At 45.6% G+C, this 15192-nt stretch overlaps 1 protein-coding gene across 6 annotated transcripts in view; it reads right to left on the bottom strand.

Annotated features, from left to right (window-relative positions):
* LOC147895400 (uncharacterized) overlaps positions 1-15192 on the bottom strand; it is a 127426-nt gene that overhangs the window by 29590 nt on the left and 82644 nt on the right. For 4 of the 6 annotated variants that reach the window (XR_015542032.1, XM_087384181.1, XM_087384182.1 and 1 more), the window contains 4 exons: positions 8143-8217; positions 7937-8044; positions 7569-7727; positions 3537-3786 (listed from right to left, as the gene is read on the bottom strand). Coding sequence is in view for 4 of the 6 variants with exons in the window: in XM_087384181.1 (XP_087240307.1) it covers positions 3537-3786; positions 7569-7727; positions 7937-8044; positions 8143-8217 (592 nt within the window). In the remaining 2 variants the exon portion in view is untranslated. Of the gene's footprint in view, positions 1-3536; positions 3787-7568; positions 7728-7936; positions 8045-8142; positions 8218-15192 lie in introns of those variants that run through there. The other 2 variants (XM_087384183.1, XR_015542033.1) reach the window with 2 other exon arrangements.

The following is a 15192-nucleotide window of genomic DNA, read 5'->3' as shown; positions in this document are numbered from 1 at the left end:
CACATGCAGATATGGATTTGGTCCAAATGGATGTCAAAACAGCATCTCTTCATGGTGATTTACATGAGGAAATTTTTATGCAGCAGCCAGAGGGTTTTACAGTGAAGGGCAAAGAGAAGCTTGTATGCAGACTGAAGAAAAGTCTTTATGGTCTAAAGCAGGCACCCAGGGCATGGTATCATAAGTTTGATACATTCATGCGAACCCAGGGTTACAGGAGAAGTGACATTGATCACTGCTTATATACCAAGAAAGCTTCAGATGGCAGTTTACTTATCCTCATTTTGTATGTGGATGACATGTTAATTGCTGGAAAATCTCATAAGGAGATGAATGCCTTGAAAAAGAGATTGCACCAAACCTTTGATATGAAGGATCTTGGTGATGCCAACCATATATTGGGTATGCGCATACTTCGGGATAGGGAAAAGCAATTGCTATACTTGTCTCAGAAGGAATACATTGGCAAGGTCTTGCAGAGATTTCACATGGAGGGGGGGAAGAGTATTGGTACTCCATTACCTCCTTATGTGAAAATCAGCGCTTTGGACAGCCCTCAGACAGATGCTGAGAGAGCTGAGATGTCAAAGATTCCGTATGCATCAGCTTGTGGCAGTCTCATGTATGCTATGGTTGCAACCAGGCCCGACATTGCGTTTGCAGTGGGAGTGGTTAGCAGATACATGGCTAAACCTGGCAAGAAGCATTGGAATGCAGTGAAAGGTGTCATGAGATACCTAAAGGGTACACAGGACTTGTGTATATGTTTCGGCAGTCAAGATGCAAAAGTGCAGGGTTATACAGACTCTGATTATGCCGGTCACCCTGATACCCGGAAGTCTACTACCGGCTATGTTTTCACTTTCACTGGAGGTGCAGTGTCGTGGGTATCTAGAATGCAGCAATGCGTTGCTTTGTCTACTACAGAAGCTGAATATATTGCAGCCACTGAGGCGTGCAAGGAAGCTATATGGCTATCTCGGCTAGTGGCAGATTTGGGCTACTCTAGTGATACTCCATTGTTGCATTGTGACAGTCAGAGTGCCATACAGTTGGCACGAAATCCTGTTTTTCATGCAAAGACGAAGCACATCGACGTGAAGTATCATTTTATCAGGGAGGTGCTTGAGAACAAGCAACTTCAGCTTGTGAAAGTTCACACTGATGACAATCCAGCAGATCTGTTGACAAAAGGATTGGCTGCTGAGCGGTTTGCACACTGCAGACGGCTTATGGGTATTGGATAAGCAGACCAACTGGTCCTGTACATGATGATGTATATTGCTGTTTTTTTCTTTTACTCTCTCTTATGGGCACACTGCCTTTAAGTGGGAGGTTGTTGGGGTAAAGGCACTGGCCACCCTTGTAACAGTATTAATCTAGTACTACTAAGTACACTAAGTACACATTGTACTTAGGTACTTAGTGACCCTAGTCTTATCCATATATATATACTTGTGTGTACTTGGGGAGGTACCACTCATTGTGATTATCCCCACTATTGTGAGTGTGTCTCTCTACTCCCTACTCTATCTCTCCCTCACACTCTTCTCTCACCTTAGGCACTGCACCAAGCAGCCCCTTAATGGCAGCTGGCGAGAAATAATAGAATCCTTTCAAGAGAACTTATTGAACCGCACCCTGTTACTTTTATCGGTATTCTGTCATACACTGTTCAAGTATCGGGCAATCATCAAGGCCACAAGACTGTAAATGGGTGATAAATATAAGACTAGACAAAACTTTCCTTAACATCTTCAAGTTTATGCTTTGGGAGCAGAGACCATTGCAAATATTTTGCGGACTGTACAGTGTGAACTTGGCTGAAGCAGCATCCAGGACTTATAATCCCCTCCTCATCTTTGAAAATACAATGCAAATAAATTGGAGGATACAGTCTTGTAGCAATGTATGGTGCCCAAGAACGATACCTCAACGGCAAATTCATGAGATCTCAGAGGACTTCGAGAGCCCAGTTTAGTACTGCTCATGGGACAATAGACATCCTGACAGGATCTTCCTCTTTAAATAGCTGTCGGCTGATGATGGATTGCTACAAGAACAATGGGTTGCAATAGGCAGGCTGCTGTAACTGCAAACACCAAGTAAACAATTCGAGGCACTATTTATGCAACTATCAGTGGACAGGAATCAGGATATATAGCCTGATGTCAGCAGGCTTTTTATAGCAGTCCATTTTTCACATGTTCTACCTATTCTAAAAAATTGATAGCATGGTTGGCTTAGGATGGACCCCATTTTGAAGGTCCCAAGCCGGCATGGAATGATGAATCTATAGAGGTTTTGCTTCACCAGCCATGGATGGAGAACACATACTTATCACAATTCAAGCCTTAAAGAGCAATGAGATATTGTCAACAGCTTGGCAGCTTGGCACATGTGACAAGGGATGCTATATATATACCTTCATGAGTCTAGAATATATCCAATCTTACAAATTAAGATTTTATAAAACAAGCAAAAAAAAAAACAAAAAAAGGGGAGATTGTCAGCGACTGTAAACAAAATTATGAGTACATGAGAGAAATAAAAATAACTTAGTGAGCAAAGCTACACTTATGTTCTCATCAGTACCCAAGCATAAGCTGCCATCTGGGTTCTAAACGATGGTACTCCCAGCTGATGGAGGGGCACACCACTCCAGTAGGTAAGCAGTGTCATTTTAAGGCTCATTCTTATTAGGAGCTTTGTCCATGACTTCTATGTCATACACCTCCCCTACATTGCTATGACCTCTACTGTCAAGAACTGTGCGACCAATGTACAAGGTTATTTTCTGTTTTGGAAAAATTTCACACTAAGCTTTTTCCCAACACAGCAGAAAAAATAAATGCACTTGACATGCATGTAGAAGTGTTGTGCAAATGCAATGTTTCATAAGGACACACACAGCAAATTTTATATTTCCTAGAGAGACATTACAAAGTAGCATCGTTTGAGCTGGTTATTAGCCAGGTAGCTTGACTTTGTATATTTTGAATAGGACTCATCAGTTAGTGTCCGATCTCTCTATGTTGCCCAACAGTTTTCTTTTCACTGCCGTAATTTCACATATGAAAGCTTTCCCTACCATGCTTCTTTTCATGTAACAACAAAAGGGGACTTTTTGTCACAAGAAATAATAGTTGGCAGCAAGTAACAGCAATCATCAGTTCGATACACAGGCAAGGAGGAAAATTAAAACATCAAAGGCCATGTAATTTTTTTAACAAGCTAAATTGCACTCGTTCCAGCAACTTTTGGGAGAGAAATCTGGTCATGAGTGGTCGTAGGTTGAGAGATCTTGATATACAGCAAACTACTTAGCACTCCTTGAATTTGCAAAGTCAATTTCTTTAAAAGGCATTTCTCTAAACCCTTACTTTTTGTGAGATTGACGATAAAAATGAGAGTGGATGAGCGCCCAAAAAGAGTGTTTTTCCTTTTTCTTTTGCCTATTGTAACAGAAGAAGCCTCCCAGAGAAAAAAATATCATAAGACACAGGAATTTCAAGTTTTATAGAATGATACTTTACCTCCATCTAAATTTTTCAATGCTACTTGTGCTGCCCAAAACTCTGCATCTTTCTTCCTAGTAGCTGGGCGTCCAGCAAACGTTGCCCCAGCCACCTTGACAGTACAGTGGTAAACAGTAGCATTCTGTGGCCCCATGCAAACATGTCTATAGACAGGAGGTGGAAATCTTGCAGCTTGGGTAAAGATCAGCAGCTCACTCTTCCAGAGTCCTGGTATAGGAAGGCCCAAGAGTTCACAAGTTGCAGAAACCTAGATGCAACTCAATTTTTCAGGCTTAAAAAAAACTATCGCAACAATGCTCAAGAAGCATTAATTAAGCACTTAACAAAAGGACTACATTCAACACCCCAATTAAATTATCCAATTGGAAAAATAGTGAGACTACAGTCATGGCCTTTAAGATGTCACTACACACTAGAAAGAAAAAGAAATATGCACTCTCTATCCTTAATGACAGTCACCTACATATAGATCCATTCTAAACAACAAGGGGTAGCTATTACAATCTTCACTTACTTCAACATCAGGATTCAGCACCCAATGCTGTGTGTCCCTCCTCCTTAAAAGTTAAAGCACTCAATTGTATAAAAGAACACCTTCCCAAAACCGTATTGTACTGAGCTTCTGTCAGTGCAAAGACTAGAAGCATACTCACTCCTAATGATGGCTATCTTAGAAGAACATAAATCAAAAAGTAGTCAAAGTTTCTCCTTATACAAGGTACAGCTTCTTCCAAAGACAATACTCATTTCTTCGAGTCCCTTGCTTTGCCTGTAAAAAGGAAAGGGTTGAGCCGTAGGACAGGGTTCTGTATTCACAGTTCCAGGGCCCTATAGAAAACCCAGCAATGCCCCACAAAATGCAACAGAAGACCAAATTAACAGGATCAAGGCTCATAGACCCATCGGTCTTCTAAAGACTTTAATAAACTTTCTTTCTTTCTTTCTTTCTCATTGTGTTGGAAGCACCTCTCCATTAAACTTGTCCAATTTATGATCTAAGTTAACCGTTATTGAGTAACGAAATGGACGATGACTAAAGATCGATTCTCTTATAGGTGCTTAGTGGCACAAAATGCCGTTTCACTCATGCGAATCAGAAACGGCAGGGAAACAAAAATGGGCAAAATGTCTGTTTCCTTGTTTTTTTGGGAAACCTTATTTCGGGTTTTTTTGCCACCTACTGCTTGCTGCCTCTACCCTCTACCCGCCTGCTGCAGCCTGTCTCTACCCTCCACTATCCTACTATCCACTCTCCTCTACCATCCACTCCCCTTACCCTCTCCACTCTCCTCCTCCTCCTCCTCCTCATACTCCCTCCTTGAGTCCTCGTCCTCTACCCTCTCACTCTCCTCTACCCTCTCATACTCTCCTCTACCCTCTCACGCTCCTCTCACTCTTCTCTACCCTCTCACTCTCCTCCTCTATCCCTTCCTTGAGCCCTCCTCCTCCTACTCCTCATACGCTCCCTCCTCCTCCTCCTCCTCCTTTCCCAATTACCTCCTCCTCTCCACAATGCCAAAAGATCCATATTGGAACCTGCCACCTACATTGACAGGTATGTGAGAGGTGGTGGCTCTAAGAAGTGGAAATGCAACTATCGGGCATAAGAAAAACGGGGTCCATCACACGGTTGTAAGACCATCTAGCGGGTGTTTCCAACAAGGATACAAAACCTCGTAAGTTTGTGCCTCTTGATGTGAGAGATGGCTTTGAATAATGGAAGCGTAACTTGTAAGCGCATGGCTGCAACAAATCAAGACCAAGAAGAGACTAAGGCCATGGAGCCATTGCATGATGCTATTGCCAGAGCCTAGCACATTGGGTTCAAAGAGAAGCAGAGGGGCATCTGCAACATCGAGCGGGGGTCCTAATGCTAAGAGGATGCCCTTGCCACATGGATCAGGTAGTGTGGATGCTAGTGCTGGAAAAAGAGGCTCATCACAAAGGTCTCGCATTCAAGCACGCATGCAAAAGCAGGCAGTCAAGGAGGCCACTAGTGAGCTCACAAAGCTCTTTATACAATGTGCAATACCCTTTCATATGGTAAAGACTTTGCGATGGAAGAGGGCCATAAGAGCTGTCAGTCACATTGGGTATGAATGGGAAGGGCCTACATTTGAAGCCTTGAGGACACGAGAGCTAAGAAGAGACGGGACACATGTGGAAGCACAAATGCAGCCCTTGAAAGAGGCTTGGGTAAAGTATGGGTGCACACTCTTATGTGATGGATGGTCGGAGGTACGCAAGAGGAGAGTGTACATTATTTTGGTGTCTTCTTGCAAGGGGACCGTGTTCTTGAGAGCCATAGATGCCTCTGCTGCACGTACAATGATTATAGGATTGTAAATTTGGAACCACATGCGTGCACCATCTTGGAGATAGGTGTGGAGAATGTGGTGTAAGTAGTGACACATAATGGCAGCAATTGTGTGCCTATGGGTGAGATGTTGGAAGATGAGTTCCCAAAGATTGTGTGGGGACCATGTGCCTCACATTGCCTTGATCTTATGAGTGAGGACCTAGGAAAGATAGCTTGGATTGGTGCCATTTTCTCCACTACCCGCAGTATCGTGAAGTTTGTCATGAAGAGATCCAAAATCCTCAGCATCTATCGGGCCTACAGTGACCTCACGCTATTGAAACCTTCAACCATGAGGTTTGCTTACATGTTCATAGTGGTGGAGAGGCTTGTGCGAGTGCGCCAAGGCTTGCTACGCACGGTTGTGTCTCGGGAGTGGAATGATAGGGATGACAAAGACCATGCAATGTCTATCAAATTTGCACGCATGATCATCATGAAACTCTATCATGTAGAGCACGTCATCAAAGACTTCCATATAGAGATTCCAGCTGGTTGATACAGAGCTTTTTTTTAAGATCCTAGGTCAATAGAACAAAAGTTGAAATGGAAGAACGCTCAATTGCATTCCTCAATGTGTAAATGCTGGGATACAAAACATGAGTTTCAGCCTGAGCTAAGATAGAAACCTGCTGTCCTGTTGCGAAATACACGTTAAGAATTCAATTACAAAATGTTTGGTACAATTTGTGCATCATTTGTAGGCATTTCTTGTTTAAGTGACACATCGCCTTTATCGCAACTTGAATGATTTGATTAAGTAAATTCCACCATACACAATATGACTATCATTCTCAATACACACACATATCCCCATGCATTTGACATATTTTCCTGATGAGATTGATAGGTTATGGTTTTTAATCCTATGAGTGACTATCGTGAGATTGAAACCGCATTGTGTGTAATTCTTAGAGGATGAGTTTGGGCATGTTCCTGGATTCATCTAGATATATGCTTCTGTTGTATTAGTAGACATGCACATGTCACCTTGTGAGTTGCGGCTTCCTGATATTGCGATGAATTCTTTTAAGTGGCGCGTTGCCCTATCAGCTAGATGGTCTAAGCATTTTTTGCTTGGATGCTCGTTTGGGAGAGACTAAAATGAAATCATATAGTCTTCACAAGCAGTTGTAGCTTGAATGAAGAGAATGTGGACTACTTTTTGATTAGCCTTCTTCTTTAGTGCCTATGGTCTACACCCACTGTTGGGCACTGATGACACTGGGGATGTCGTAGTAGCTAGTCCCTGGTAGGCGTGATGGAGTTTATGATTTTCAATCTTATGAGTGACTATCGTGAGATTGACACTTCACTATGTGTTATTTTTTGAGGATGAGTTTGGGCATGTTCCTGGATTCATCACACAGCCCCTACGTCTACATACACATCCACAAGGAAAGATTTACAAAATGTGAATACAGAAACACTATGGATACATAATGATTTTATCTTCCATAAACTTAAAACATTAATGGTAACTCAAAAGATGTCTTTGTGTCATAGAACTCACATTACATACAATGTCAAGAATAAAGCCGCAAGTCATCAAAGATACACCTTATGGAACTAAAGTTTGAAAAGATGTATCATTAACATGCTAATATAGTAGTAAGCGTAATCGGAAAGTCAAATACATATCATTGGTCTGTTTCTGAAAAAACCCTTACAAGATCTTCATGTGAAGCATGGACCACAGCTGGTAATATCATTGTACTTTCATCGCTAACAGAATTTTCACAGTTGTTGCTTGATCGAACCTCTTGTTGCTTGATGGAATCTCTTGTTGCTTTTTTATTTTGCTTTCTTGATGGAGCCCTAAATGTCATCTAACACATGCAACAATTTCAAAGACACATGTCAATATCCATACAGTAATCCAGCAAATAGTTTCAAAAATCATATATTTACAAAGAAAGTGAAAACCTCTAACTTGAAGGATTTCGTGTTGATCCAAGATGCTTTGTTTCACTTATTGATGGATAAGAATCCCGTTCCAAGACAAGAACACAAAAGGTATTACAAATCTTACACTTACCAAATGTGACTTCCAATCAGGTGCTTTTTGCATTGGCGATGATGGTACTGAGCATATGTGATGATATATTGGCAAAAGAACCATAGCATCTAAAGCCGCATAATGCAACTGCGATGTGAAAAAATGTCACATCCTTCAATGAGCAACATTCACAGCATTCAAGGACAAAACAATAATTCATAACATGTCAAAGAAGAACGTCTGACCTGTCTTTGACTTAATGGACGACATTCCCAATCACTGAATCGTGTCTGCTTATCAAGGTGGCCTCCTAACACAACCTATAAAGGATTAAAAAAGCAACAGTGAGGATGAACAAAGCGGTCGAAAATAACCTACCCAAAACATAACCCTCAATTTGACAATCAGACCCCACTGGTCAATATAAATATCAATCATTGCTTAGAGTTTCCACAAACAACCTCCTTTGTAAGGTAAAAAGTTAAACCTTTTTGCAATGACATCCAAACCATGACAAGGTGTGCCTAGGCTTTAACAAAAGCTGAAACTGGAAAACAATTATCAATAAGAATATTCCCAGTATAAACTACAAGAAAAGCAAACACTCACCAAGTTTACAAACACTCCACATATGTGCACTTAACATCACCAAGTGGCACTACAGCCGTGAAACAAACCCCAAAAGAAGAGCCATTGTATTGTACTTACCATGCTATCAAAAAGGCTAGCTAGGTTTTTGATGACTCCAGATCAGCTTAAAAAATAAGTGACATTTATGTATGGGAACACAATCATACAGAGGTAGCATAGTTGTTGGACTAATGAAATTTCAAGCTAATCATTCCTCATCCGCAATCACCATCATACTAATCAATTGTTATTTCCATTGAGGAACAAAATGGGGGCAGGGAGGATCAATGCTTTTGTGGACAAAGATGAACATTAAATCTTGAAAACAAAAGCCTAATCTTAACAAATCATATTTCAATCTCCCTATGATTTGGTAGAGAGACAACCTTGACAGTCAACCTTGGCAAAACCAAGGTTATGATCTTCAACATCTTATGGGCTATACTTCACTGACACATCTTATCTTACCAAGGGGAGCCAGTGGAGATCTACAGGAAGTCTTCACAGGCCCAATCTTCATGATGGCCCATGCTACCAACGCACAACTTACACGAGGGCAGAGCTCTAGCCCGGCTAGAGCGATAGTGCTTCCAGCCATATCTCCAAGACCCCCCGACGAAGAGATGGCTATTTGATACGCTGGTTAGGCTGACAACCATATACGCAGCACCCTTCTAGGGGGTGACCTGTCAGCAAAACTGAGTGGCAATGTTTCGAGAGGCTACATATGACTATGGTTCCAAGATGATTCGACGTAACCCTTCAGTCCCCACCGCATCATGCAGGTAGGGTTTGCTATGACAGCACTTGAGATTGATGCCATATTCAAGACGGTCACTTATCTCCATGGGGTTTGGGCCTTACCTAGAGGGAGATTATACACGGTGGCACTGGAGTCATCTACCTAAATCCGAGTTGCAAATCAAAAGTTATGGCAAAAATAGTGACAGCTATTTTTTTTGAAAGATGCGACCTGATTTTTCCATATCTGCCTACTTTTTTCCACGCCTCCACTGGAATATCTACTTTATTTTTTCATCCTTATCCAATCAATTTATCCTTTGCTTCTAGTGTCACTGTTCCTTTTGCAAGAAGAACTCCGAGTAGGTATTTCTTCTAGTGTCCATGGCTCTTCTCCATACACGTATGTGCCTAACCGAGTCCGCACCCAAAGTTTCTATGGGCATCCATTGTCCGTGATTGGCTTCAAACTTCTACTCATCATCTCCAGTGATCAGGTTCTCAAAATCTTATTTTAGAAAAACAAAATGATTACAAAACAAAGCATCAAGAGTTTTAAAAGTTCATTATTGTTACCTCCTAGTTTCTATCTTCTAGCTCATCTGTGCCTAGTGGTGCTATGCTAAATAGTGCTCGTATACATGGAATACATAGCATATTTATCATTCACAACTTTGTGCCTAGTGGTGCTACTACTACCCTGCTATTAGTGCTCGTATACGTAGAATACATAGCATATTTATCATTTTAGAAAAGTTATCTGCTTCACAAAAAAGGCCCATCACCGTCTGAGACAATGTCACTCTTAATATGGCTCACCGGATACACAGCTCACAAAGACCACACCACCCGCCATAACGAGAGAAGAATCGACAGATACAACTATGTGATATCTTTGCATCCCACCAAAGAGCCACCATGGCACCTAGCTCTGAATTTTGATTACTTGAGGACTAGTACTACTTTTGAGTTTTGAGTTTTAAGCTTATTATTATAGCTCTCAACAAGGGCCTTAGCGAGCTCTTTCCCTCAACCCACAGTGGCTTGTAAGAGTTACTCTTTGATTGTACTTTGTCCATTAGCCCACGAGGGCTCCCAAAGACGTAAATCTCTCTCTCTCTCTCTCTCTCTCTCTCTCTCTCTCTCTCTCTCTCCAGCCCCCTCGCCATCGCCCTCGCCATCAGCCCGCCATCGCCCTCGACGCCACCTGCGCCATACCTCTCTCGCCTGCCATCGCCCTCGACCTCTCTCGCCCGCCATCAACCTCGACGCCACCCCCGCCGTCAGCCTGCTCGCCATCAATCCCGCCATCGACCTGCTCCACCAGTCCGCCCTCGCCCTGCTCCATCAACCCGCCACTCACCCTGCTCGCTATCAGCCTGCCATCGCCCTACCCGCCATCAGCCCGTCACCGACCTACCTCGCCACCTGCGCCACCATCTGCTCAACCTCTCTTGCACCATCTGCTGCTCGACCCTCGTGTACCTGCTACTTTCCCCCCTGGCCGCTTTTTGCCTCTTCCACTCTAATCTGATCTCTAGGCCACAGCGAGCTGCAAGCTTTGGCTTGCCACTAGCCCTGTGCAGACCTGCGCACCCTACAGCAATGAAAAACGAACCCTGCCTCTGCAGGAACCTATCGTGCACCTAAACAGGCCCCCACCATGGCCCACAAACCCAAACAGTCTCCGAAGCCAATTGTGGGAGACCTCGCAAAGCGTATTTCCAGGAGTGGACTAGCAATTGATAGCCAGCAAGTCCTGAAAACATCAGGTGCCATCGGCACCAATGCAATTCTTCCTACCGCAGCTATAAGCTCGACTCCGATCACTGCTTCCCCTACCAGTGTACCCACTACCCCCGTTACCACCACCCTCAGCCTGCCCCCCATAGGAGAGGGTCACACTTCCTCACTCCCCACACAACTCCCTTTTTTCTCCACCACTCTTATGTCCCCTCTACCTCTCACTCAGCAACCTTTCTCTACTCCCCTGCCCTATACAGCCAGCATATCCCCCACGCCCCCCCAGCCATACGACATGTCCCAATTCGCATCCACCTAGATCCCACCTGAGACGCTTGATTACATCTTCATGGAGCTGCATCGGCTACGGGATCGTACCGTAGCACAGGACCAACTTATCCAGAGCATGAGCCAGGAGATCACTCACCTCCGTCAGGAGGTGGTCTCCCTCACCGCTACAGTCACAGCGGTCCTGCGCACCACACCAGAGGTGGAGGAGCGGATCGCCACCATCCAGACCGCTATTGAGGAGACTACCAGATGGGTAGATGTTGCGAGACGGGCACCCAAAGCAGCAGTTTCAGCCACCATCGCCGAGCAGGAACAGAGGGCCAGTAAGGCTCTCAACATCCGAGTTCGAGGTATCCCCCGAGCAGATTCACTTACCCCCCTCATGGACACGACTGCTTACGTGACCTCTACCCTCGGCCTCGCCGAGCATGGGATCGAGCATGCATGGCGCACAGGACGGGATCCCACACGCCCACAGCCACTTATCATCCGATTCAGGGACACTCAGGCTCGACTTGTAGCACTCAGGCAGCGCGCTACACTGCGGGACCACCCTACCATTTTCATGGATGAGGATCTCACACCTATGCAGGTAGAGGAGCGGCGCACCCTACTTCAGCAGCGAGATGCAGCCCGTCAGGACGGGAAGTGGGCTGTCGTCCAAGATGGCCGCCTGCTAGTTGGCCCCCGCCGCCGAGCCCCACTAGGTACTCAAGACACGGTAGCAGGCTCCCCCCCCAAATAGGGAGACATGGTCTATGAGATTCGAACTCAACACACAGTACCCTTGGCATGCACCATATGGAACTGTAACGGTACCCTATGGTCTGACCCTGGGAATTTCTCAGAGTCATACATTGGACGTGACATAGTTTTCTATACAGAGACACACCAGAGCCCCGAGCGCCCTCTCCCCTCGGTCAGTGGCTATACCTGGGAGTCAGTATTCCGTGAGGAGACCAGAGATACTGGGGGGTCCGAGGCTCAGGCAGAGTTGCAGTACTCTTCCATTAAGCACTCATTAGTCTGATATCCCTGGTCAGACGGGATGTTCACGCCCATTACCTATGGCTCCGCTTATGACGCCCTTCCACACGCGACCTTTTTATTGCAGTCTGCTACTTCCTCCCTGAGACATCACACTTCGCACGGGTGCTACGCGAGGATACGGGGGTATCCCCCTATTTAGATCTCCACCCAAACATTGTGGAGTTTTCCAAACGCGGAGAGATCCTCCTAGTTGGGGATTTCAACGCACGGATAGGCACACATCAGACATCCCTCCTGGATTTCCACTCAGATCCGGTCCTATTACCTGAGATGGACATAGAGGACTCGGGCTTCCCCCGCTCCTCGGCCGACAGTCGAGCCCCCGTTACTGCATATGGGCACGCTCTTTTAGATCTTGGACATATACATGATCTGGTCATCTACAATGGACTAGATCGGTGGCCCGCCTCCTCTGGTTTCACATGTTTCCCACATGGCAGAGGAGCCAGTGTCGTCGACTACATTTTGGGATCTCCTGCTTTAGCCTCACAGATCACTAACTTCCGTACCGCACCCTTACCCCCAGGAGCCGACCACACTTACCTTTTCTTTCATCTCCTTACGCCTCGAGCCCCTTCCAGCCACACTCCGCACTACACCACCTATCATGAGGGTATATTGTTGCTTTGTGGATTTCCGCAAGGCATTCGACACTATTCCTCGGGCCAGCCTTGTCAGACGCTTGCAGGAGTTAGGTTACGACTCGGAGGTTATATGGGCGGTAGTAGCTCTCTATGAGAGGGTGACGGGCCGGATCAGGATTGGTACCAGCTGGACCACAGAGATCACGAGCACTATAGGGGTCAATGAAGTATGTCCCTTGTCACCGACTCTATGTGGCCTCTACATCGACGAGCTCAAGACCACCATTAGGACACTCAGAGGTGCAGGCTGCACTCTTGCGGAGGATGTCATCCAGATTATTGGCTGGGGGCTTCTATTAGAGGGGAAGCAACCTATACCCATCACAGACCCAGGTGTTTGGCACACTTACGCATGCTCTCTTTATGATGTCCCGATGCAGGCACCACCTGATATGTCCACTATGCCCAGGCCCACCACTTGCCACTTATTCACTGCACAGAATGTGTAGGCTGCACTCAACCTGCTTCATAACCGAAGAGCATAGGACCATGAGGGGCTACAGACTGAGCATTTCGATCATGGACAGGAGGTTTTGGAACCTGTACTAGCACAGATGTTCAACCACACCATATGTCACGGCTTTCCACCTCATGGAGTACCACCACCATAGTACCGATACACAAGGCAGGTGACCCCATAAATACTGGGAACTATCACACTCTCATGATTGGCCACACGCTGGCCAAGATCTATGGATCAATACTAGAGAGGGAGATCAGCAGCCATACAGAGGCACATGGGCAGCATGCTCTAGGACAGGCAGGTTTCCGGAGACAGCACTCCACACTAGACCACATCTTCACCTTGAGGACTATCATTGAGGAGGCGAGGTCGAGACGCCAGAAAGTCTATGCTTGTTTTGTAGACTTTCGGAAGGCCTTTGACACTGTCCTGCCATCCCGCATGATCAAGAGACTACAGGATATGCAGATTCCAGAGGTTCTGGGTTGAGAGCACGATCAAAGTAAAGCAGGGATGCCCTCTCACCAACTCTCTGTGGACTCTACATTCATGAGATTATATCTTTCATAAATCATCTAGGAGGCGAGGGAGCACCACTAGCAGACTTGATTATACAGATTCTACTATACGCGGATGACATAGTCTCTTGTCATCTTCGACAGAGGGACTACAGAGACATCTAGATGCCCTAGAGGTGTTTTGCAGAGAGAGAGACCTGATGGTTAACCTTGGGAAGACCAAGGTCATGACCTTCAACACCTCTTACACAATGCTTCACCGACATAACTTTACATACCAGAGTCAGCCAGTGGAGATTGTGCAGTCCTACACATACTTGGGGACACGCCTTTGCGATTGACCCTGTCTCTCCAGCGTACACGATACATGGACAACAGGTCTTCCAGATTGAGATCCATGATGAAGTTCAGCCCTCCCGCTCACACCCACCACCTCTATCGAAGGATGGTGTGTGGGAGAGAGTTTCCAGCATCACTGCCTGGAACGTCGGGGTCGCTTGATGCAGTCGGGATGGGAGGCCAGCCTGACACGACCCCAGCACTCCTGAAACCTCTGACCTGCAAGCAAACACAAGAACACACCAAACATGAGCAGGCTGCTCACCACCCAACCATGACACGTATGGGAGCTACGCTAAGATGCACGCATGCGTACACAACTCAATCCAGGATCATACCAAGCATTAGGGAACGAGACTTGCTCCCATTCAACGATGACCCACGCAGCCAGAGCATGACTCACATGAGGGCACGGTGCTCTGGCCCCCGTCTAGAGCAACAGTGCTTCCAAGCGTACTTCCACGATCCACCGACAAACTGTTGGCTTTTCGACACTCTAGTGAGGCCGACTGCCATGTATGCGGCACCTTTTTGAGGGTGTGATCTTTCAGCAGCAGAATGGAGGAGATTTGAGCGGCTACAAGTGATTATGGGCTCTAGGATGATTTGGAGTAAGCCCTCGGTCCCCCATCAGATAGTACATGCAGAGTTTGCCATGACCCCTCTCCAGGTTGATGCCAATTTTCAGACTGTGACTTTCCTCCACAGAGTTTGGGACCTACCTTGCGAGAGACTTCCAAGACTGGCACTAGAGTCCTCCATACGACTAGCAAAGAGTGGGGTAGGTACAAAACATGGTTTGCATGCATCACCGCATGGTTTGCTAGTCACGACATTCAGATGGATCGGCTTCCCCCGTTTCAATATAGCATGGAT

Source organism: Dipteris shenzhenensis, chromosome 13, assembly GCF_047967505.1.
Source record: "Dipteris shenzhenensis isolate YYH24624 ecotype China chromosome 13, Dip_SZ_1.0, whole genome shotgun sequence".
Lineage (NCBI taxonomy): Eukaryota > Viridiplantae > Streptophyta > Polypodiopsida > Gleicheniales > Dipteridaceae > Dipteris > Dipteris shenzhenensis.
Note: the sequence above shows the minus strand (reverse complement) of the source record. Positions and strands in the feature narration are given on the sequence as shown.